Below are 26,525 nucleotides of genomic sequence, written 5' to 3'. Positions count from 1 at the left end.
TTCAGCGCAGTAAAAAATGCCAGCTGATTGGATTTTGGAAAAGCACTGCACTTTCATTGGAAACTATTGAAAACATACGCCGGCTGCTGGCATAAAAGCTTTGGTGTGCATACTACCTAAAATAAAAAATAAAAAAAATACTTTAAATGTTAACATTTTATTAAACAGATCATTTTTTAATTTGATGTTTTATTAAATCCAAGTGATTTTTTTTCTAGATAATTTAAATCATGGTTCTGCAATAAGGGGTCTGTGGTGGTATTCCTGGGGTCCTTCAAATGTTGTTTGAATTAAACCTTTTTTTTTCTTTTTGGAAAATGAAATTATACATCAAACAAAAGGCGTTAATAATAAAAATTAAAAGTAAAAAAGTAAAAAAAAAATCTGTAAATTGAAGATTTATGTAGCATGTTAACAATGTGACTGTGTATACCAAAATTTTTTATTTTAATATCTTTGAAACCTAACCATTATAACAAAGTATGTAAATAAGAATAGAAGGATATTAAAGGCGGGGTGCATGATCTCTGAAAGCCAATGTTAAAATCACCTAAACAAACAAGCCCCACACATACGCAACCCAGGTAATAATGTTGGTTAGTAGACATGCCCCTTACTGCTGATTCGCTACAAGTGTGTTTTGGTTCTCGGCACGACTCCCTTTTCCAAAGCTCCCTTCAATAATTTGAAGAATATTTAAAGAAACTTTAAATATTTTATTGTGTGTAACATGGCACAAATGGTAACATCCGGTCATACAAAATGAATACAAAGGATGTTTTCATAATAATTTTTAATTGTGAGATACATTTTTTAGTGTATGATCGCGATGTACTGTATAAGAGGAATGACGCAGGTAACCTCAGCTGCTGGTGTCTTCAGGTAAAGGGTTAATTTTGGGTTTCTCAGTGGGAATTACATGGCATTGACTTGGAAAACCAGGCAAGGTGTGTTTGCGCATCAATGCTTTGGTTCAATTACTAGTGTAATTGGCTTTTGTGGTTAACAAAATTCAAATTTTAACAAGCTCCCGTTTTAAACCGAGGATTTGCATTAAAAATCATGGATAAGCACATATTTATTTCTATCCTGCCGGCACAACAACATTCCCGCTGTTATGATTGCCTCAAATATCATTTGATTGTCTTGCATTTGTTTCTGTCAAATTTTCTATTTTCCAATGTTTTTATCTACAGAAATGATTCATTTAAAATGTGAATCAAGTCATCGCTTATTCACCCTAATTTTAAGGGATAACAATTTTTCTAACAAATCATCTGGTAATTTTGAAGAAGAAATGTTTTTTAAACATTCTCAATGCATTATTTATGTCATCATTTCTTTAAGTAAAATGGTTGTTTCAGCTTCCGATAACAGCACAAAAAAGAAATTGTATTATGCGTTTACGTTCTTTGCATCTTGCAGCATTTATGTCTTTTGAATTTCTCTGCATGTTCCTTTAATGCATGCTCTACTTGTCACATTTGTCAAAAAAACTAAAAGCATCTTTCATATCAGTACCAAAACGTGCGTATTAGTACCCCTTTAGGATATACCTAAATGCCACACTGATAGCTAGAAACTGTTTTTTTTTCCGACAGTGCACAATGAAGTTATGTTTACACACATTTTTTAATGAGGGGAAACAATGAATCCCGCTCGCAATTTTTTGTTGATCCTGGTGCGCAGCAGGTAAGACGTGCCTTGATTGTGACACCTGCAAGAACTCAAAAAACTTTAAGTAGAGCAGACATCTTGAAAATAATCACTTTCACTATTTAAATGAATAGATTAATAAATAAGTCACAATTGTGAATAAAAATACTATATGTGTGAGGAACAAACCAAGGCCAGAAATGTTCCCTTAAAAAGTATGTCATTTCATATTTCTTGTTTAGAGTTCTGATGATCTCATCATCATGTCTTTTCCAGCTGTGTCCTGCGGCACACCTGTGGCTCCGGCGAATGGAGGAGTGCTGGCCGCGGATTATTCCTCAGGAACACGAGCGACATATTTCTGTAACGATGGTTTCAGGCTGTCCTCCAAAGAGGTGACCAGCACCGTATGCCAGGCTGACGGCACGTGGAGCACCCAAAATAAAATCCCTCGCTGCACAGGTGACAGCAAACGCCATATGGACGAAATCCACTGCTTTCAGATTATCAGGCTGTATTTGTATGATCACAATGATTATAGTTGGGCACTTTGTTTTAAACCTAATGAGCTTTTAAATATGCCAATGCATCATTGGCACACTATCTCTAAAAGATATGCAAGGATAATTACACAACCTCTAAAGATACTTTCTTTTGGCCAAATGCCAGCGCAGCGTAGCATATATCTTACGCCACAAATTGGCAATGCAAGAGAAATGTCCACTCGCTTTGATAGAAGCCTACATCTTACTAGACTGTTTTTGTGCATGTTATATCCTTTTATGTGAGTGGATCTGAAAATAACAAAGATAGTTGGCACTCTTTGTGACTCTCCTTCCGGTTTATTAGCCGTCATTTGTCATGGACAGTGGACAGGCGGCTTTAAAGGAACTTTTTGGGACTTTAGCTTATTCACCGTATCCCCCAGAGTTATATAAGTCCATACATACCTTTTTCATCTCCGTGCGTGCCATAACTGTGTCTGACGTACCCACCGCTAGCCTAGCTTAGCACAAAGACTGGAAGTAAATGGCTCCAGCTAGCATACTGCTCCAAATAAGTGACAATACTCAGAACTATATTCTCAGAAGGCAAAGCACAGGTCCTCTCATAGCGCAAGCATGTGTTAAATTAAATGATGAATGTTTGGCTAACCTTGGCAAACATTTTAAACGTGTCAGTGGATGTGTTAAATGTGTGCTTTGGTTGACTAATGCTGTTTACTTTCAGTTGTGGTGTGTCCCAGCATTGGCTCCTTTACCCTGGATCACGGCAAGTGGCGGATTGTAAACGGCTCTCGTTACGAATTCGGCACTAAAGTGGCCTTTACCTGTAACCCCGGCTACTACCGTCTGGGCCCCGCCCACATTTATTGCACAGCCAATGGGACATGGAGCTGGAGGAACGAGCGTCCTCGGTGCAAGAGTAAGTGATGTGTTGCTCTGAAATGAATAGTGCAGGAGTCTCAGACCTTGTTAAGATGGCCTGCTCTTAAGGTCAGCCGGGCCAGACAACAAGACTAATGATTTTGTCAGTCGACTGCTGATGTGTGAAAGATTAGCAGTTTGTGTCCCTCGAGCATCTAGACCCTCATTGTCATGCCTAGGCGACATCTGCAGACCTTTTAATGCATTTTATTGTACTTTTTGAGTAATGGGTACTCGATTCTGTATTGGCCTGCCAAGATATTTTTTTCAGTTTAATATCCTCTATTCTTACAAGATGCGAAAATACTCATTACGCTCGGCACGTCTGAGTAAGTAGGATGCTGAAAACGTCCGGTTTCCTGCTTTTAATGCATTACCGAGTGACCTGGACGGCTCTGATACGGAGGTTGTAATCTGTTTTATTTCACTTTTAAATCCATAATGTCAACAAGCAATGATAGCATTAGTTTGCAGTGACAGCTCGGACGCGAGAGTATTTAACAAAGACCGTAAACAACATAACGCTGTCTGTCTGTTCCTTAGGTGACGAAGTGGCACAACGCCACCTCCTGTATTGATGATATGAAATTCTAGACAGCAGTCAATCACTTAGGTTGACATTTTTATTGATCTTATTTTGTCTCTGCACTGCTAAATAAATATTAAACGCAAGTGCAAAGCATCCTACAGAAAGCAGATGCAAATCCTTTAAATAACAATTTGAAATAAACGGCAAACACTGACTGTCAAATAAGGCATGAAAGCCTGGCCAATCTAAACTATAGCAGTCGTTCAATGGCAGGTGGCGTCGTCAGATGGTTTGCTTCCCAATGTTGTGGGAAAAACAATCTTCTGCTGTAACTTCAGAGGTGATAAATGTGTAGATTTGCCCTCGTAAGATCCACAATCTAAACATTAGAGTCGCATCATGACGGATGGCATCTGACAGATTCAAAGCGCCGGTGAGGGTGAACGCAGCGTCGTGGCAATTTTCAAAAACAACAGCAATCAGATGAAAAGATGATGATCAGCTGGAAACTGATGTGCTATTTTCATACATGGACGACCCGCTGTGTGCATCACATAATGTATATGACAAATATTTATATAATGATGTTCTCCTTGAACATTTGCCGATCTGATATTCCAGATGTTCAGATTCTGATTTGCTCATGTTTCAATAAAAACAGCATTAGAAAAGCAACATTAAACTGATATTGTAAACAAATCCATATGGCAAAATATATATATATATATATATATATATATATATATATTTTTTTTTTCAAATATAATTTTTAAAAGACCAAAAAAATATATGTGCTAAAATATATTTTGAAATATGTTTACAAAAATTTATTTTTGATCAATATATATTTTTTAAATAAATATATTTAAAATTATATTAAAAATATTTTTTTATCTTTTCAAACCTGTTATGTTTACAGGTTTGTAACATACAAAGGTTTTTTTCCAATGCGACATGAATATATACCGAGCCCCTAAGGTAACATTGGAGTGAAAAAATCGAAAGTTTAGTTTCATTTGCTCACATGAAACTTTCATGTGCTCACGTGAAACCTTCATGTGCAGAATTTTTTTTTAAGTTTAGTTTCGCATGCTCAAATGAAACTATCACGCACGCACGTGAAAGCGAAAGTTTCATGTGCGCACGCGATAGTTTCACGTGTGCACGCGATAGTTTCACGTGTGCACGCGATAGTTTCACATGTACTAAATGCGTTAGTTTCACGTGGGCACAAGATAGTTTCACGCGAAACTAAACTTTATTTAATTTTTGCTCCATGTCCCCTTAGGGGCTCTGTAAATATAACATCCTTTAAAATATATTTATTTTTAAAATATATATGAAAATATCCAAAAAATATATTGGTGAATTAAAACTGCAAGCAGTGATGGAAGGGCCCTCGCACACCTGACACCGCCACGCCGTGGCATAAGAATTAAAGGGAACAGTAGTAAATAGGCATTTAAGCATGTAAACATAGGTGAACCATTTGAAAGTGTAGTATAATGTGCCACATTTCCTGTTGCTAATTACAAATGACAGCGAGGTAGCATCGTGTAAGATAGCATGAGAGAGAGAGAGAGAGAGAGAGTGAGTGAGCGAGTGTGTGTGAGTATGAGTGACTACATGTAAATATTGGCACGTAGATGTGTTCTGTCCAGGACTCTTATCAATCATGTGAAGTTTGGGACAAATCCGACATTGCATTATCATTGTAAACATGTTACTTCCTGTTACCAGCTGGTGGCGCTATGACCGTAACTGACTATTGGCATCATAAGTGACTATCAGTGATGGGAGTAACGCGTTAATGTAACTCCAACTTTTTTTTTAAATCAAGTAACGCAATTACAATTACTGAAATTTAAATGAGTTCGTTACTCGCGTTACTCTATTTTGTAAAAAATAGACAAGACATATCTGACGTCGCAGGACCGTAGTTGGCGGCGCAATGATTCATTACACTTCATCATAGCTGACAGTGCATATAGAATGAACATGAAAAATCTAAACGGGACAACATACCTTTGTTTAAAAATTGTGCGCAAGTCATAATCCATCCGGTCTCATGTTTGTAAATTATCTTCACCAAGCAATCGCAGTATGACATCAACTTGCATTTGTAGTCCACAAAGGTAATAAATCTAAGAAATGTTCATATATTCTTAAATGTTTACATCGGCTTCATGGAAGAGAATGATCCGCGATTGTTGTTTCCACTAAAATATTCACACTGCGGTGTACACCCGTGTTAAAACTCCATAGTATGTGTGAGCTCGCTTTTAGTTTTAGTTTCAGTCTCTCCGTATCCGAACAAAAAATCCACTCGCTCTGTGTCCGTCTGACAAAACAATCCACTCGCTCTGTGTCCGTCCGACAAAACAATCCACGTAGCCTACTCCGTTTTCTGAATAAATATCTTCCTTTAATCCTGTGTATCATTTAAATCCAACAGAAAACAAACAATATATTACCAAAGAGCGCAGTCCCTGCGGCAAGCTTCACAAGCTGTGTTCCAATTCAAGGGCTGCACCCTACTAAGCATGCAATAAAAGGTGAGCACTCGGCCATTCAAGGCGCTCAGAAGTTCGCGAAGAGAACTGAAATGAGACGGTCTAACCTTCGGAGGACCCATAATTTGCCTCATCTGCTGCACGCGCATCGTGCCTGTCAGCAGGACACAGCGGAGACGTTTCTAACTTAATAAAATAAATATGAAATCAGAAAAATTATAATTTATTTTACAAAATTTGACATGTTGACACAATTGTCTCCAAATTTTTAAAGAGACACTACACAATTTTAACACATTTTATATTTTTGTAAACATGCAGAATATTTGTCTAAATGGTCTAAATGATATACATAAATAAACTAAGTTTACATATTAAGATAATTTCTAACAAAAATATTCAAAGGTTGAATCTAAAGCAAAATAGGCTCCTACAGTATGTGATATATTAGAGTCTTACGTGTAAAATAGCCCATCCATATCATTTTACTGTTTGACTGTTCAGTACTGTTCATATTTACATTTAAAAAGCAGACATAAAAGTAACTTAAAAGTTACTTTTCTAAGTAACTAATTACTTTTGATATACAGTAACCGGTAGAGTAATTCAGTTACTTTTAAAAGAAGTAATTAGTAACTGTAACGAATTACTAATTTTTTAGTAACTTGCCCAACACTGGTGACTATTGACATGTAGATGTGTTCAGTCCAGGACTCTTATTAATCATGTAAAGTTAGGGAAAGATTGGTCATTGCATAATCAGTGTAAACATGTCACTTCCTGTTGTCAGCTGGTGGCGCTATAACCATAAGTGACTATTGACATGTAGATGTATTCAGTCCAGGACTCTTATTAATCATGTGAAGTTTGGGACAGATCAGACATTGCATAATCAGTGTAAACATGTCACTTCCTGTTGTCAGCTGGTGGAGCTATAACCATAAGTGACTATTGACATGTAGATGTGTTCAGTCCAGGACTCTTATTAATAATGTGAAGTAAGGGAAAGATCAGACATTGCATAATCAGTGTAAACATGTCACTTCCTGTTGCCAGCTGGTGGCGCTATAACCATAAGTGACTATTGACATGTAGATGTGTTCAGTCCAGGACTCTTATTAATAATGTGAAGTAAGGGAAAGATCGGACATTGCATAATCAGTGTAAACATGTCACTTCCTGTTGCCAGCTGGTGGCGCTATAACCATAAGTGACTATTGACATGTAGATGTGTTCAGTCCAGGACTCTTATTAATCATGTGAAGTTTGGGACAGATCAGACATTGGATAATCATTGTAAACATGTCACTTCCTGTTGCCAGCTGGTGGCGCTATAACCATAAGTGACTATTGACATGTAGATGTGTTCAGTCCAGGACTCTTATTAATCATGTGAAGTTTGGGACAGATCAGACATTGGATAATCATTGTAAACATGTCACTTCCTGTTGCCAGCTGGTGGCGCTATAACCATAAGTGACTATTGACATGTAGATGTGTTCAGGTCATGAATCTTAGCAATCATGTGAAGTTTGGGACAGATCGGACACTGTATGCCTGAGTTCCAGCAACCTGTTTCATAGCGAAACATCAAACTTTGGCTGGCCGAAATAGACACAAATTTTAATATAGAATCAAATCCTTCGCAATTTAGCATCACACAGGCCTTAAGATGAGACTCGCCAAATATGATGATGATCCGACGAAAACTGTAGGAGGAGTTAGTTAAAGTATGACTGCTGGAAATGAGAAAAACTGAGCCAAAATCTGAGAAATAATTCAAAATAGCTGACTTCCTGTTTGGTTTAGGGCATTGCTCCAAGATACTTTTTTGTAGGGCTTGTAATAATACATGAGCATACCGAAATTCGTACATGTAAGTTAAACACAGTCCAAGGGCTGCTTCATTCAATATTTGAAAGTGGTGCTAAAACATGTTCCTTCAGGTTGCCAGCTGGTGGCGCTATGGCTATAAATGAAAATTGTTATGTAGATGTGTTCAGGTCAGGACTCTTAGCAATCATGTGAAATTTGGGACAGATCGGACATTGTATGCATGAGTTCCAGCAACTTCCTGTTTCATTGGAAAACATCAAATTTTGTCGGGCCAGAACCGACACAAATTTTTACGTAGAGTCAAATCCTTCGCAATTTAGCATCACAAAGGCCTTAAGATGACACTCACCAAATATGAAGATGATCCGACGAAAACTGTAGGAGGAGTTAGTTAAAGTATGACGTCTGGAAATGACAAAAACTGCGCCCAAATCACAAAAATAACTCCGAATAGCTGACTTCCTGTTTGGTTTACGGCTTCGCTCCAAGAGACTTTTTTGTAGGTCTTGTCATGCTACAGACGCATACCGAATTTCGTAATTGTACGTCAAACACAGTCTGAGGGCTGCTTCGTTGAAAATTTGTAGGTGGCGCTATAGAGCCATTTTCTCACGCCTAATTCTAAAGCCTACACCACATGTAAATTTTCATCACTCTTGACATCTGTGCAAAATTTCATGAGTTTTCGAGTATGTTTAGGCCCTCTAAAGTCCCGCTGAAGTCGGAGAAAAAGAAAAAAAATAATAATTAAAGCTGCAAGCAGCGATGGAAGGGCCCTCGCACGCATGTGCACCGCCACCCTATGGCATTAGTAAAGCAGTGAACCAGGGGGATATGAATTAAAGTGGGTAAATATAGGTAGATATTCAAAGGAAAATGTGCAGCAGGTGGCGCTATGACTGTACATGATTATTATTATATTGACGTGTTCAGGCCGGGACCCTTAACACACGTGTGAAGTCTCGAGCAGATCGAACAATGTATGTCTGAATTACAACAGCTTTCTGTTTCATGGCGAAACATCACACTTTGCCAGGCCGCCACGGACACGCCCTTCAACGAAAAGTCAAGATCTTCTGAATATATTATATTAAAGTCCTTAAGATCAGTATTACCAAAAATGATGATGATTTGATTAAATATCTAAGAGCAGTAAATCACAGCGTAAAACATGTAATTTCCTGCAACCTCTAGGTGGCGCTATGATTAAAGCTGAATATTGGCATTGAAATGTGTTCAGGCCAAGACCCTTATCAAACTTGTGAAGCATGGGGCAGATTGGACATTGTATGCCTGAGTTAGAGCCACTTCCTGTTTCATGGCGAAAATGCAGAAATTTGTCAGGCTGCCACGGACACACCCTCAAACGAAAAGTCAAGATCTCCGCAATTTAACATCGCAAAGGCCTTTAGATGACATTGACCAAATATTACGATGATTGGATTAAATCTGTAGGAGGAGTTCGTTAAAGTATGAAGCCTGGAAATGACCAAATTTGCACAGAAATCACAGCAAAAATTAAAAATGGCCGACTTCCTGTGGGGTTTAGAGCTTAGCTTCAAGAGACTTTTTTGTAAGTCTTGGGGTGATAGATGATCCTACCAAATTTCATATCTGTATGTTTTTCGTAGTGGGGGGGCTGTTCTTTTGAAATTTTGCAGGTGGCGCTATCGAGCCATTTCTACACGCCCACTTCTGGCGCCTATGCCACATGTAAATTTTCGCCACTTCTGACGTGTGTGCAACGTTTTATGACTTTTTGGGCTTGTTTAGCCTGTCAAAAATGCGATTCATTTAGCGATACTTGGCGAGGCCGCCATGGACACGCCCTTTAATGAAAAGTCAAGGTCGTTGTTTTTTATCATCACACAAGGTCTTGAGATTACACTGGTCAAATATGATGTTGATATGGTTAAATATCTAAGAGCAGTAAATCACAGCGTAAAACATGGTATTTCCTGCTGCCTCTATATGCGCCACGGACACGCCCTCCAACGAAAAGTCAAGATCTTCGCAATTTATCATTGCAAATGGCTTAAGATCAGTCTGACCAAATATGATGATGATTGGATTAAATCTCTACGAGCAGTAAATCACAGCGTAAAACATGGCATTTCCTGCTAGCTCTAGGTGGCGCTATGACTGAAGCTAAATATTGGCATTGAAATGTGTTCAGGCCAAGACCCTTATCAAACATGTGAAGCGTGGGGCAGATTGGCCATTGTATGCCTGAGTTAGAACAACTTCCTGTTTCATGGCGAAAACACTTAACTTTGTCAGGCCGCCACGGACACACCCTCCAGCGAAAAGTCAAAAGCTCCGCAATTTAGCATCGCAAAGGCCTTTAGATGATACTGACCAAATATGATGATGATCGGATTAAATATCTGGGAGGAGTTCGTTAAAGTATGACGCTTGGAAATGTCAAAAAATGACAGAGAAAATTCTAAATGGCTCACTTCCTGTGGGGTTTAGAGTTTAGTTCCAAGAGACTTTTTTGTAGGTCTTGGGGTGATAGATGATCCTACCAAATTTCGTATCTGTACGTTTTTCGTAGTGGGGGGGCTGTTCTTTTGAAATTTTGCAGGTGGCGCTATCGAGCCATTTCTACATGCCCACTTCTGACGCCTATACCACATGTAAATTTTCACCACTTCTGACGCGTGTGCAAAATTTCATGAGTTTTTGAGCATGGTTAGGCCTTCAAAAATGCGATTCATTTCGGAAAATAATAATAATAATAATAAACGAAGCAAAAACAATAGGGCTTTGCACCCACGGTGCAGGCCATTCTGGCCTGCTCCTCGGTGCTCGGGCCCTAATTAAAGCTGCAAGCAGCGATGGAAGGGCCCTCGCACGCATGTGCACCGCTACCCTATGGCATTAGTAAAGCAGTAAACCAGGGGGGTATGATTTAAAGTGGATAAATACAGGTGGATATTCAAAGGGAAACTGATGTGCCACACCGCCTGTGTGCAGCAGGTGGCGCTATGGCGGTACCTGATTATTGTTATATTGACGTGTTCAGGCCGGGACCCTTATCAAACTTGTGAAGTCGCGGGCAGATTGGATAATGTATGCCTGAATTACAACAGCTTCCTGTTTCATGGCGAAATATCACACTTTGCCAGGCTGCCACGGACACGCCTTCAACGAAAAGTCAAGATCTTCGCAATTTATCACCGCAAAGGGCTTAACATCAGTCTGACCAAATATGATGATGATTTGATTAAATCTCTAAGAGCAGTAAATCACAGAGTAAAACATGGCATTTCCTGCTACCTCTAGGTGGCGCTATGACTGATGTTGAATATTGGCATTAAAATGTGTTCAGGCCAAGACTCTTATCAAACATGTGAAGCGTGGGGCAGATTGGACATTGTATGCCTGAGTTATAACAACTTCCTGTTTCATGGCGAAAATGCCGAACTTTGGCAGGCCGCCACGGACACACCCTCCAGCGAAAAGTCAAGATCTCCGCAATTTAGCATCGCAAAGGCCTTTAGATGAGATTGACCAAATATGATGACGATCTATTAAAATTTCTAGGAGGAGTTCGTTAAAGTACGAAGCCTGGAAATGACAAAATTTGCACATAAATTACAGCAAAAATTCAAAATGGACGACTTCCTGTGGGGTTTAGAGCTTCGCTCCAAGAGACTTTTTTGTAGGTCTTGGGGTGATAGATGACCCTACCAAATTTCGTATCTGTAGGTTTTTCGTAGTGGGGGGGCTGTTCTCTTGAAATTTTGCAGGTGGCGCTATTGAGCCATTTCTACACGCCCACTTCTGGCGCCTATGCCACGTGTAAATTTTTGCTACTTCTGACGTGTGTGCAACGTTTTATGACTTTTTGAGCTTGTTTAGCCTGTCAAAAATGCGATTCATTTAGCGATACTTTGCGAGGCTGCCACGGACACGCCCTTTAATGAAAAGTCAAGGTCGTTGCTTTTTATCATCACACAAGGTCTTGAGATTACACTGGTGAAATATGATGTTGATATGGTTAAATATCTAAGTGCAGTAAGACACAGCGTAAAACATGGTATTTCCTGCTGCCTCTAGGTGGCGCTATGAGTGTTACTGATTTATGCCATGTTGATGTGTTCAGGCCTGGACCCTTACCAAACGTGTGAAGTCAGGGGCAGATCGGACAATGTATGCCTGAATTACATCAGCTTCCTGTTTCATGGCGAAACATCAAACTTTCCCAGGCCGCCAAGGACACGCCCTCCAATGAAAAGTCAAAAGCTCCGCAATTTAGCATCGCAAAGGCCTTTAGATGATACTGACCAAATATGATGATGATCAGAGTAAATCTCTAGGAGGAGTTCGTTAAAGTACGACGCTTGGAAATGTCCAAAAATGACAGAGAAAATTCAAAATGGCCGACTTCCTGTGGGGTTTAGAGGTTCGCTCCAAGAGACTTTTTTGTAGGTCTTGGAGTGATAGATGATCCTACCAAATTTCGTATCTATACGTTTTTCGTAGTGGGGGGGCTGTTCTCTTGAAATTTTGCAGGTGGCGCTATCGAGCCATTTTTACACGCCCACTTCTGACGCCTATACTACATGTAAATTTTCGCCACTTCTGACGTGTGTGCAAATTTTTATGAGTTTTCGGGTATGTTTAGGCCCTCAAAAATGCGATCCATTTCGGAGAAGAAGAAGAAGAAGAAGAAGAAGAAGAAGAAGAAGAAAAATAATAATAAACGGAGCAAAAACAATACGGCTTTGCACCCACGGTGCAGGCCATTCTGGCCTGCTCCTCGGTGCTCGGGCCCTAAATATAGCTGCAAGCAGCGATGGCGGGCCCTCGCACGTATTTTTACCGCTACACGGTGCCTCCGAGAAAACGATGCACGGTGGGCAAGTGCATCAAGTGGGTAAATATCGGTGGACTATTTATGTTGTTACTGACGCAATTGGGGACTGTAGGTAAAAGAAACCCCACATTTTGGACAAACGGGGGCGCTAGTGAGCGACTTAAGAGGCACACCTATGTCTGACCTGTTTGTCAACACTTAACAGTTGACAACTCTGATGTGTGTGCCAAATTTGAAGTTAATCTAAGCATGCCAAGAGGCTTAAATATTCCTGAAATAATAGTAAACTTTGATGCGTTGCCATGGCAACAGCGTTCGAGATGTCAAAAATCCCTTCGCATTTTATCATCTCCAATGTCTCAGCATCATGTTGACCACGTTTGGTGTCAATCGCATGAATATCCTAGAAGGAGTATTTAAAAGTTCACTGCATGCAACTGAAGGGCTTAAATATGCTTTTAAAATGAAAGTAAAGTTTGAAGCGTTGTCATGGGAACAACGTTCGAGATATCAAAAATCCATTCGCAATTTATCATCTACTATGTCTTGGCATCATGTTGACCACTTTTGGTGTCAATCGCATAAACATTCTAGGAGGAGTATTTAAAAGAACATCACATGGAACTGTCAAAAAAAATCAACCTTTGTGACTGCAACACTTCCTGGCGCCTGGTGGTGGCGCTTTACCCGAGACTTACAATAGGCACATCGATGCGATCGGAATCTTCAGACGAACAAACACCCCGCGTGTCATCACTATAAGACATTTTTTGCCTTAGATATCAGACACTTTCTGTTTCTCTGATTTCGCCATGACTTTGCCGCTTCGCCATTGCAACACCGTTCGAGATATCAAAAATCCCTTCGCAATTTAGCAAGTCCAATGTCTTGACATCATGATCACCACGTTTGGTGTCATTTGCTTGAATCCCCTAGGAGGAGTATTCAAAAGTTCACCGCATGCATTTTTTAAACAATCCAAAATGGCGGACTTCCTGTTGGGCGGAGCTAAAATGTTAGAGGGCGAAAGTTGTTCGGGTCGATGAGATCTATATGTGTACCAACTTTCGTAAATGTGCGTACATGTTTGCCCGATCTGCGCACTACTGTTTGTTTTTGCATTACAGGGGGCGCTACAGAGCCCCCCTGCCACGCCCGTGTTCCAGCCCTTGTCTGTTCGCAATGACGGACGACTCTAACGTCTGTGCCAAATTTCAAGAGTTTTCGAGTATGTTAAGGCACCCAAAATGCCCAAAAGTGTTAAAAAAAATAATAAAAAAAAAAAAATAAAAAATAATAAAAAAAAAATAATAAATTCGAGCAAAAACAATAGGGCTTCGCACCTTTCGGTGCAGGCCATTCTGGCCTGCTCCTCGGTGCTCGGGCCCTAATTAAAGCTGCAAGCAGCGATGGAAGGGCCCTCGCACGCATGTGCACCGCCACCCTATGGCATTAGTAAAGCAGTAAACCAGGGGGGTATAAATTAAATTGGGTAAATACAGGTGAATATTCAAAGGGAAACTGATGTGCCACACCGCCTGTTTGCAGCAGGTGGCGCTATGACGGTACCTGATTATTGTTATATTGACGTGTTCAGGTCGGGACCCTTATCAAACGTGTTAAGTCTGGAGTACATCAAACAATGTATGCCTGAATTACAACAGCTTCCTGTTTCATGGTGAAACATCACACTTTGCCAGGCTGCCACGGACACGCCCTTTAACGAAAAGTCAAGATTTTCGCAATTTATCATCGCAAAGGGCTTAAAATCTGTCTGACCAAATATGATGATGATTTTATTAAATCTCTAAGAGCAGTAAATCACAGCGTAAAACATGGCATTTCCTGCTACCTCTAGGAGGCGCTATGACTGAAGCTGAATATTGGCATTGAAATGTGTTCAGGCCAAGACTCTTATCAAACATTTGAAGTGTGTGCCAGATTGGACATTGTATGCCTTATGCCTAGCGTACACCAAAGGATTTTCACAGTCCCAGACTAAAGACCGGCAGTCTTGAGGAATCTAACTGGAGTCTCGGCGCGCTCCCGTCGTCTCGATCGTTAACTGTGAGGTGATAATCTGCAGTCAGCGACCCGATTTATGCCAGTCTTTCTTTAGTCTTTCATATCAAACATGTTTGATATTATCGCAAGTCCCAGCGTAGTCTCATGACGTAAAACAATCAACAACCAATAAATTCGTTCTCCGGAAACAGGAAGCCATCAGTCACAACAAAGAAACATGTCGATGGACGTGGAAACACAACGAGCGCGAAGCAGGCGAAAGTGGACCGCGGACAAAGAGGAGCGCACCGATGAGCGGCGGGCAGAGCAGCCGTGTCTTTTTGATGTAACCTGCCATTCATACCACGACAGAGTGGAAAAAGAAAAGAAGTGGAGCGATATTGCCTGTATGTGTTAACATGCTAACTCTACCACTCTATTGAATGGCATAACGTGCTAATGTTTTCTGGTATGTGCTTACATTCTTCACACCGCAAGCGCCCTTGCGGCGCGTGTTTTTTTCGGCGCCCATGTTAACAAGTTAAAGCACAAGCACGTACACCGCACGCGTGCGGTCATACACGTGACGCCATAAATGTCATAAATGTGTGTTTCAAACAGTCATGACTTTGAGCAATGTAAAAGAAAGCAATGAAATATTTAAAAACACCAGAAGACTGCGCTGTCATTCATTCTCTGCCCAGCAAATGAGTCCTCATATAGCTTAATACTGTTCAGAGAAACAGATAACGTACATCAATACATCTAAATCTTATGCTTAAACTGTTGACGGGAAACACGATCGACTGCTTCATGCTGTCAATCACTGAGTGATTTTTTTTTATTTTATCTTAAAACCTAAGAGAAACAGATTTAATAATGCGCCAAGGGCTTTTTATGTCTATAATTGTGTATTGTGTATATATCTGTCATTACACGAACCAGAACATCACGAAAACAATGTTGGTTAAACAAATCACAGTTATATAAATTACACTGACCGTCAAAAACCGTCTTGAAGAGGTTTTGCTCATTAATGCATATAAAATAAAGTAATGTGAACTTGAGATTTTTATACTGTTATTACAGTTTTTCTCAGTCGCTTTGGTACATTTCTCGAATCATACTTACAATTTGCAAAACAGTAAGTGCATTTCTCAAAACAATACGGACAAGTAGCAAATAACCTGCAAAAGCCACTCTCTTAATCAAAATCAAAATCTCTCAAATATCTGTGTCAATGAACATGTCATTGCCATCAGAATGACAAGTCAATGTGTCATTGTGTATGGATAAGACAGTCAAATTGTTTAGTCACGTTGTCAATATAACTAATATCTAATAATATTAGACTTTCACTGGCAGCCCAAATTTAGCCTTGTTAGCCAAACACGCTTGCTGGGTCAGGAGGTATAGGAAGACTTCAGTGTAACTTGTTCAAAGAAATAAGAAACTGCTTTTTTGATGTGCACAAGTGACACAATGATGTGAGAAATGAACAAGTAGTTTTGAGAATTTCAATTCTGATCTGAGAAATGTACCAAAGCGACTGAGAAAAACTGTAAACTGCACAGTATGCGCTGCAAACGCAGCTGGTGTGAAAGCACAATGGACACGCGCATACATTTTTGTTAAATCACTCCTGAGCATGATGATAAAAAGCTAAAATAATCTTGTTGTAGTCTTGTAAATAGTGTCACTACAAGATTCAGTGTTTGTAAAATCTTTAGTCTGAGACTAAAAACTGTGAACCCAAGTCTTTAGATGTGAGCTGATAATCCTATAAAGTCTTTTCTAAATCTTTTCAAAGTCTTTAGGTGTACACAAAGCATTAGTTATAACAACTTCCTGTTTCATGGCGAAAACGCTGAACTTTGTCAGGCCGCCACGGACACACCCTCCAACGAAAAGTCAAAAGCTCCGCAATTTAACATCGCAAAGGCCTTTAGATGAGATTGACCAAATATGATGATGATCTGATAAAATCTCTAGGAGGAGTTCGTTAAAGTACGACGCTTGGAAATGTCAAAAAATGACAGAGAAAAATCAAAATGGCTGACTTCCTGTGGGGTTTAGAGCTTAGCTCCAAGAGACTTTTTTGAAGGTCTTGGGGTCATAGATAACCCTACCAAATTTCGTATCTGTACGTTTTTCGTAGTGGGGGGGCTGTTCTCTTGAAATTTTGCAGGTGGCGCTATCGAGCCATTTTTATACGCCCACTTCTGACACCTATACTACATGTAAATTTTCGCCACTTCTGACGCGTGTGTAAATTTTCATGAGTTTTCGGGTATGTTTAGGCCCTCAAAAATGTGATCCATTTCGGAGAAGAAGAAGAAGAAGAAGAAAAATAATAATAAACGGAGCAAAAACAATAGGGCTTTGCACCCACGGTGCAGGCCATTCTGGCCTGCTCCTCGGTGCTCGGGCCCTAATTAAAGCTGCAAGCAGCGATGGAAGGGCCCTCGCACGCATGTGCACCGCCACCCTATGGCATTAGTTAAGCAGTGAACCAGGGGGATAAGAATTAAAGTGGGTAAATATAGGTGGATATTCAAAGAACAAAAAATGTGCCACACCGCCTGTGTGCAGCAGGTGGCGCTATGACTGTACCTGATTATTGTTATATTGACGTGTTCAGGCCGGGACCCTTATTAAACTTGTGAATTCGGGGGCAGATCAGACAATGTATGCCTGAATTACAACAGCTTCCTGTTTCATGGCGAAATATCACACTTTGCCAGGCTGCCACGGACACGCCCTTCAACGAAAAGTCAAGATCTTCACAATTTATCATGACAAAGGGCTTAACATCAGTCTGACCAGATATGATGATGATTTGATTAAATCTCTAAGAGCAGTAAATCACAGCGTAAAACATGGCATTTCCTGCTACCTCTAGGTGGCGCTATGACTGAAGCTGAATATTGGCATTAAAATGTGTTCAGGTCAAGACCCTTATCAAACGTGTGAAGCGTGGAGCAGATTGGACATTGTATGCCTGAGTTATAACAACTTCCTGTTTCATGGCGAAAATGTCGAAATTTGTCAGGCCGCCACGGACACACCCTCCCACGAAAAGTCAAGATCTCCGCAATTTAGCATCGCAAAGGCCTTTAGATGAGACTGACCAAATATGATAATGATCGGATTAAATCGCTAGGAGGAGTTCGTTAAAGTACGACGCTTGGAAATGTCAAAAAATGACAGAAAAAATTCAAAATGGCCGACTTCCTGTGGGGTTTAGAGCTTCGCTCCAAGATACTTTTTTGTAGGTCTTGGGGTGATAGATGATCCTACCAAATTTCGTATCTGTACGTTTTTCGTAGTGGGGGGGCTGTTCTCTTGAAATTTTGCAGGTGGCGCTATCGAGCCATTTCTACACGCCCACTTCTGACGCCTACATTACATGTAAATTTTCGCCACTTCTGACGCGTGTGCAAATTTTCATGAGTTTTTGGGTATGTTTAGGCCCTCAAAAATGCGATCCATTTCGGAGAAGAAGAAGAAGAAGAAGAAAAATAATAATAATAATAAACGGAGCAAAAACAATAGGGTCCTCACACTTGTGTGCTCGGGCCCTAAATATAGCTGCAAGCAGCGATGGCGGGCCCTCGCACGTTTATTTACCGCTACACGGTGCCTTCGAGGAAAACGATGCACGGTGGGCAAGTGCATCAAGTGGGTAAATATCTGTGGGCTATTTCATGTTGCTACTGACCTATTTAGATACTGTAGGTAAAAGAAACCCCACATTTTAGACAATCGGGGGCGCTAGTGAGCCACTAAATAGACACGCCTTTATCTGACCTTTTTGTCAACACTTAACAGCTGACAACTCTAATGTGTGTGCCAAATTTAAAGTTAATCTAAGCAGGCCAAGAGCCTTAAATATGCCTGAAATAAAAGTAAAGTTTGACGCGTTGCCATGGGAACAGCGTTCAAGATGTCAAAAATTCCTTCGCAATTTATCATCTACAATGTCTCGGCATCATGTTGACCACTTTTGGTGTCAATCACATGAAAATCCTAGAAGGAGTATTTAAAAGAACATCGGATGGAACTGTCAAAAAAAATCCAGCTTTGTGACTGACACACTTCCTGGCGCCTGGTGGTGGCGCTATAACCGGGAGTCACAATAGGCATATCGATGCGATCGGAATCTTCAGACGAACAAACACCCCGCGTGTCATTACAATAAGACATTTTTTGCCTTAGATATTAGACAATTCCTGTTTCTCTGATTTCGCCATAAGTTTGTCGCCTCGCCATGACAGAACCGTTCGAGATATCAAAAATCCCTTCGCAATTTAGCAAGTCCAATGTCTTGACATCATGATCACCACGTTTGGAGTCAATCCCATGTATCCCCTCGGAGGAGTATTTAAAAGTTCACCGCATGCATTTTTTAAACAATCCAAAATGGCCGACTTCCTGTTGGGCGGAGCTAAAAGGTTAGAGTGCGAAAGTTGTTCGGGTCGATGAGATCTATATGTGTACCAACTTTCATACATGTGCGTACATTTTTGCCCGATCTGTGCACTACTGTTTGTTTTTGCATTACAGGGGGCGCTACAGAGCCCCCGTGCCACGCCCGTGTTCCAGCCTTTGGCTTTCGGCGATGACGGATGACTCTGACGTCTGTGCCAAATTTCAAGAGTTTTCAAGTATGTTAAGGCCCCCAAAATGTTCAAAAGTGTTAAAAAAAATAAAAAAAAAAATAATAATAATAATAAAAATAATAATCCGAGCAAAACCAATAGGGCTTCGCACCTTTCGGTGCAGGCCATTCTGGCCTGCTCCTCGGTGCTCGGGCCCTAATTAAAACTGCAAGCAGTGATGGAAGGGCCCTCGCACGCATGTGCACCGCCACTCTATGGCCTTAGTAAAGCAATGAACCAGGGGGATTGAAATTTCAGTGGGTAAATATAGGTGGATATTCAAAGGAACTTTGAAGTGCCACACCTCCTTTGTGCAGCAGGTGGTGCTATGATTGTAATTGATTGTTGCAACATTGATGTGTTGTCAAACATATGATGTCTGTGACAAATCGGATATTGCATGCCTGAGTTACAACAGCTTTCTCATGGCGAAACATCAAACTTTGATAGGCCACCACGGACACGCCCCTTTAACGAAATGTCAAGATCTTCACAATTTATCATTGTGAAGTCCCTAAGTTCAGACTGACCAAATATAATGATGATCTGAATACATTTCAATGAGCAGTACATCACAGTGTAAAACATGTCATTTCCTGCTTCCAGCAGGTGGCGCTATAACTTTTACTGAATATTGCCATGTTGATGTGTTCAGGAAAGGATACTTATCAAGCCTATGAAGCCTGGGTCAGATTGGACATTTTAAACCTGAGTTAGAACAACTTCCTGTTTCTTTGAGAAACAGAAAATGTGGCAAGCCGCTACGTACACACCCTCCATTGAAATGTCAAGATCTCCGCAATATAGCATTGCAAAGCCCTTTAGATGACACACACCAAATATGATGATTATCTGATTAAATTTCTAGGAGGAGTTCGTTAAAATACGAAGGCCAGAAATGCCAAAATTTGCCCTCAAATTACAGAGAAAATTCGGAATGGCTGACTTCCTGTGGGGTTTAGAGCTTTGCTCCAAGAGACTTTTTTGTAGGTCTTGGGGTGATAAATGATCCTACCGCATTTCGTATCTGTACGATTAACGTAGCGGGGGGGCTGCTCTATTAAATTTTTGTAGGTGGCGCTATATAGAGCCATTTTAACACCCCAAGTTCTGAAGTCTATATCACATGAACATTTTCGCCACCTTTGACACGTGTGCAACGTTTCATGACTTTTTGAGCTTGTTTAGGCTGTCAAAAATGCAATTCATTTAGCGATACTTTGCGAGGCCGCAACGGACACGCCCTTTAACGAAAAGTCAAGGTCGTTGCTATTTATCATCACACAAGGTCTTGATATTAGACTGATGAAATATGATGTTAATATGGTTAAATCTGTAAGAGCAGTAAGTCACAGCGTTAAACATGGCATTTCCTGCTGCCTCTAGGTGGCGCTATGACTGTTAATGAATTATGCCATGTTGATGTGTTCAGGCTGGGACCCTAATCAAACGTGTGAAGTCGGGGGCAGATCGGACAATGTATGCCTGAATTACAACAGCTTCCTGTTTCATGTCAAAACATCACTCTTTGCCAGGACGCCACGGACACGCCCTCCAACGAAAAGTCAAGATCTTCGCAATTTATCATTGCAAATGGCTTAAGATCAGTCTGACCAAATATGATGATGATTGTATTAAATCTCTACGAGCAGTAAATCACAGCGTAAAACATGGCATTTCCTGCTAGCTCTAGGTGGCGCTATGACTGAAGCTAAATATTGGCATTGAAATGTGTTCAGGTCAAGACTCTTATCAAACATGTGAAGCGTGGGGCAGATTGGCCATTGTATGCCTGAGTTAGAACAACTTCCTGTTTCATGGCGAAAACACTTAACTTTGTCAGGCCGCCACGGACACACCCTCCAACGAAAAGTCAAAAGCTCCGCAATTTAGCATCGCAAAGGCCTTTAGATGATACTGACCAAATATGATGATGATCGGATTAAATATCTGGGAGGAGTTCGTTAAAGTATGATGCTTGGAAATGTCAAAAAATGACAGAGAAAATTCAAAATGGCTGACTTCCTGTGGGGTTTAGAGCTTAGTTCCAAGAGACTTTTTTGTAGGTCTTGGGGTGATAGATGATCCTACCAAATTTTGTATCTGTACGTTTTTCGTAGTGGGGGGGCTGTTCTTTTGAAATTTTGCAGGTGGCGCTATCGAGCCATTTCTACATGCCCACTTCTGACGCCTATACCACATGTAAATTTTCACCACTTCTGACGCGTGTGCAAAATTTAATGAGTTTTTGAGCATGGTTAGGCCTTCAAAAATGCGATTCATTTCGGAAAATAATAATAATAATAATAATTAAAGCTGCAAGCAGCGATGGAAGGGCCCTCGCACGAATGTGCACCGCTACCCTATGGCATTAGTTAAGCAGTGAACCAGGGGGATATGAATTAAAGTGGGTAAATATAGGTGGATATTCAAAGGACAAAAATGTGCCACACCGCCTGTGTGCAGCAGGTGGCGCTATAACTGTACCTGAGTATTGTTATATTGACGTGTTCAGGCCGGGACACTTATGAAACTTGTGAAGTCGGGGGCAGATCGGATAATGTATGCCTGAATTACAACAGCTTCCTGTTTCATGGCGAAATATCACATTTTGCCAGGCTGCCACGGACACGCCCTTCAACGAAAAGTCAAGATCTTCGCAATTTATCATTGCAAAGGGCTTAAGAACAGTCTGACCAAATATGATGATGATTGGATTAAATCTCTACGAGCAGTCTATCACAGCGTAAAACATGGCATTTCCTGCTAGCTCTAGGTGGCGCTATGACTGAAGCTAAATATTGGCATTGAAATGTGTTCAGGCCAAGACCCTTATCAAACATGTGAAGCGTGGGGCAGATTGGCCATTGTATGCCTGAGTTAGAACAACTTTCTGTTTCATGGCGAAAACGCTGAAATTTGTCAGGCCGCCACGGACACACCCTCCAACAAAAAATCAAAAGCTCCGCAATTTAGCATCGCAAAGGCCTATAGATGATACTGACCAAATATGATGATGATCGGATTAAATCTCTGGGAGGAGTTCGTTAAAGTATGACGCTTGGGAATGTCAAAAAATGACAGAGAAAATTCAAAATGGCTGACTTCCTGTGGGGTTTAGAGCTTAGTTCCAAGAGACTTTTTTGTAGGTCTTGGGGTGTTAGATGATCCTACCAAATTTCGTATCTGTACGTTTTTCGTAGTGGGGGGGCTGTTCTTTTGAAATTTTGCAGGTGGCGCTATCGAGCCATTTCTACATGCCCACTTCTGACGCCTATACCACATGTAAATTTTCACCACTTCTGACGCGTGTGCAAAATTTCATGAGTTTTTGAGCATGGTTAGGCCTTCAAAAATGCGATTCATTTCGGAAAATAATAATAATAATAATAAACGAAGCAAAAACAATAGGGCTTTGCACCCACGGTGCAGGCCATTCTGGCCTGCTCCTCGGTGCTCGGGCCCTAATTAAAACTGCAAGCAGTGATGGAAGGGCCCTCGCACGCATGTGCACTGCCACTCTATGGCCTTAGTAAAGCAATAAACCAGGGGGATTGAAATTTCCGTGGGTAAATATAGGTGGATATTCAAAGGAACTTTGAAGTGCCACTACTCCTTTATGCAGCAGGTGGCGCTATGATTGTAATTGATTGTTGTAACATTGATGTGTTGAGGCCAGGACCCTTGTCAAACGTATGATGTCTGTGACAGGTCGGACATTGCATGTCTGAGTTACAACAGCTTTCTCATAGCGAAAAATCAAACTTTGACAGGCCACAATGGACACGGCCCTTTAACGAAATGTCAAGATCTTCACAATTTATCATTGTGAAGTCCCTAAGTTCAGACTGACCAAATATGATGATGATCTGAATACATTTCAATGAGCAGTAAATCACAGTGTAAAACATGTCATTTCCTGCTTCCAGCAGGTGGCGCTATAACTTTTACTGAATATTGCCATGTTGATGTGTTCAGGAAAGGACAATTATCAAACTTGTGAAGCGTGGGTCAGATTGGACATTTTAAACCTGAGTTACAACAACTTCCTGTTTCATTGAGAAACACAGAAATTTGGCAAGCCGCCACATACACACCCTCCATTGAAATGTCAAGATCTCCGCAATTTAGCATTGCAAAGCCCTTTAGATGACACTCACCAAATATGATGATTATCTGATTAAATTTATAGGAGTTTGTTAAAATACGAAGGCCAGAAATGGCAAAATTTGCACTCAAATTACAGAGAAAATTCAAAATGGCTGACTTCCTGTGAGGTTTAGAGCTTTGCTCCAAGAGACTTTTTTGTAGGTCTTGGGGTGATACATGATCCTACCGCATTTCGTATCTGTGCGATTAACGTAGCGGGGGGGCTGCTCTATTGAATTTTTGTAGGTGGCGCTATAGAGCCATTTTAACACCCCAAGTTCTGAAGCCTATATCACATGAAGATATTCGCCACTTTTGACACGTGTGCAACGTTTCATGACTTTTTGAGCTCGTTTAGGCTGTCAAAAATGGGGTTCATTTAGCGATACTTTGCGAGGCCGCAACGGACACGCCCTTTAACGAAAAGTCAAGGTCGTTGCTATTTATCATCACACAAGGTCTTGAGATTAGACTGATGAAATATGATGTTGATATGGTTAAATCTCTAAGAGCAGTAAGTCACAGCATAAAAGGTGGTATTTCCTGCTGCCTCTAGGTGGCGCTATGACTGATACTGAATTATGCCATGTTGATGTGTTCAGGCCGCGACCCTTATGAAACGTGTGAAGTTGGGGGCAGATCGGACTATGTATGTCTGAATTACAACAGCTTCCTGTTTCATGGTGAAACATCACACTTTGCCAGGCCGCCACGGACACGCCCTTCAACGAAAAGTCAAGATCTTTGCAATTTATCACCGCAAAAGGCTTAATATCAGTCAGACCAAATATGATGATGATTTGATTAAATCTCCAAGAGCAGTAAATCACAGCGTAAAACATGGTATTTCCTCCTACCTCTAGGTGGCGCTATGAGTGAAGTTAAATATTGGCATTAAAATGTGTTCAGGCCAAGACCCTTATCAAACGTATGAAGCGTGGGCCAGATTGGACATTGTATGCCTGAGTTAGAGCCACTTCCTGTTTCATGGCGAAAATGCAGAAATTTGTCAGGCCGCCACGGACACGCCCTCCGACGAAAAGTCAAGATCTCCGCAATTTAACATCGCAAAGGCCTTTAGATGAGATTGACCAAATATGACGATGATCGGTGTAAATCTGTAGGAGGAGTTCGTTAAAGTATGAAGCCTGGAAATGACCAAATTTGCACAAAAATCAAGGCAAAAATTCAAAATGGCGGACTTCCTGTTGGGTTTAGAGCTTCGCTCCAAGAGACTTTTTTGTAGGTCTTGGGGTGATAGATGATCCTACCAAATTTCGTATCTGTACGTTTTTCGTAGCGGGGGGGCTGTTCTCTTGAAATTTTGCAGGTGGCGCTATCGAGCCATTTCTACACGCCCAATTCTGGCGCCTATACCACATGTAAATTTTCGCCACTTCTGACATGTGTGCAAAATTTCATGACTTTTCGAGCATGTTTCGCCCCTCAAAAATGCGATTCACTTTGGAGAAGAAGAAGAATAAATAATAATAATAATAATAATAATAATAATAATAAACCGAGCAAAAACAATAGGGTCCTCGCACCCCGGTGTGCTCGGGCCCTAAATATAGCTGCAAGCAGCGATGGCGGGCCCTCGCACGTTTATTTACCGCTATACGGTGCCTTAGAGAAAACGATGCACGGTGGGCAAGTTCATCAAGTGGGTAAATATCAGTGGATTATTTTATGTTGTTACTGACCCATTTGTGGACTGTAGGTAAAAGAAACCCAACATTTTAGACAAAGAAGGCGCTAGTGAGCCACTTAAGAGACACGCCTATGTCTGACCTTTTTGACCACACTTAACAGCCGACAACTCTGATGTGTGTTAACTTTTAGGTTAATCTAAGCACGCCAAGAGCCCTAAATATGCCTGAAATAAAAGTAAAGTTTGGGGCGTTGGCATGGGAACAGCGTTCGAGATGTCAAAAATTCCTTCGCAATTTATCATCTACAATGTCTCAGTATCATGTTGACCACTTTTGGTGTCAATCACATAAACATTCTAGGAGGAGTATTTAAAAGAACATTGGATGGAACAGTCAAAAAAATCAACCTTTATGACTGCAACACTTCCTGGCGCCTGGTGGTGGCGCTATACCCGGGAGTCACAATAGGCACATCGATGCGATCGGAATCTTCAGACGAACAAACACCCCGCGTGTCATCACAATAAGACATTTTTTGCCTTAGATATTAGACACTTCCTGTTTCTCTGATTTCGCCATGAATTTGTCGCCTCGCCATGGCAGAACCGTTCGAGATATCAAAAATCCCTTCGCAATTTAGCAAGTACAATGTCTTGACATCATGTTCACCACGTTTGGTGTCAATCCCATTAATCCACTAGGAGGAGTATTTAAAAGTTCACCGCATGCATTTTTTAAACAATCCAAAATGGCCGACTTCCTGTTGGGCGGAGCTAATATGTTAGAGTACGAAAGTTGTTCGGGTCGATGAGATCTATATGTGTACCAACTTTCGTACATGTGCGTGCATGTTTGTCCGATCTATGCACCAATGTTTTTTTTCCATTACAGGGGGCGCTACAGAGCCCCCCTGCCACGCCCGTGTTCCAGCCTTTGGTTTTCTGCGATGACGGACGACTCTGACATCTGTGCCAAATTTCAAGAGTTTTCGAGTATGTTAAGGCACTCAAAATTCCCAAAAGTGTTGAAAAAAATAATAAAAAAAAAAAAAAGAAAATAAAAAAATAATAAAAATAATAATCCGAGCAAAAACAATAGGGCTTCGCACCTTTCGGTGCAGGCCATTCTGGCCTGCTCCTCGGTGCTCGGGCCCTAATTAAAACTGCAAGCAGTGATGGAAGGGCCCTCGCACTCATGTGCACCGCCACTCTATGGCCTTAGTAAAGCAATAAACCAGGGGGATTGAAATTTCCGTGGATAAATATAGGTGGAT

At 40.9% G+C, this 26,525-nt stretch overlaps 1 protein-coding gene across 6 annotated transcripts in view; it reads left to right on the top strand.

The window, feature by feature from the left end:
• csmd3a (CUB and Sushi multiple domains 3a) overlaps positions 1-26,525 on the top strand; it is a 489,960-nt gene that overhangs the window by 322,210 nt on the left and 141,225 nt on the right. For all 6 annotated transcript variants that reach the window (XM_055211335.2, XM_055211334.2, XM_055211332.2 and 3 more), the window contains 2 exons: positions 1,933-2,118; positions 2,887-3,081. In XM_055211335.2, coding sequence (XP_055067310.2) covers positions 1,933-2,118; positions 2,887-3,081 — 381 coding nt within the window. The remainder of the gene's footprint in view (positions 1-1,932; positions 2,119-2,886; positions 3,082-26,525) is intronic.

Source organism: Misgurnus anguillicaudatus, chromosome 10 (genome assembly GCF_027580225.2).
Source record: "Misgurnus anguillicaudatus chromosome 10, ASM2758022v2, whole genome shotgun sequence".
NCBI lineage: Eukaryota > Metazoa > Chordata > Actinopteri > Cypriniformes > Cobitidae > Misgurnus > Misgurnus anguillicaudatus.
Note: the sequence above shows the minus strand (reverse complement) of the source record. Positions and strands in the feature narration are given on the sequence as shown.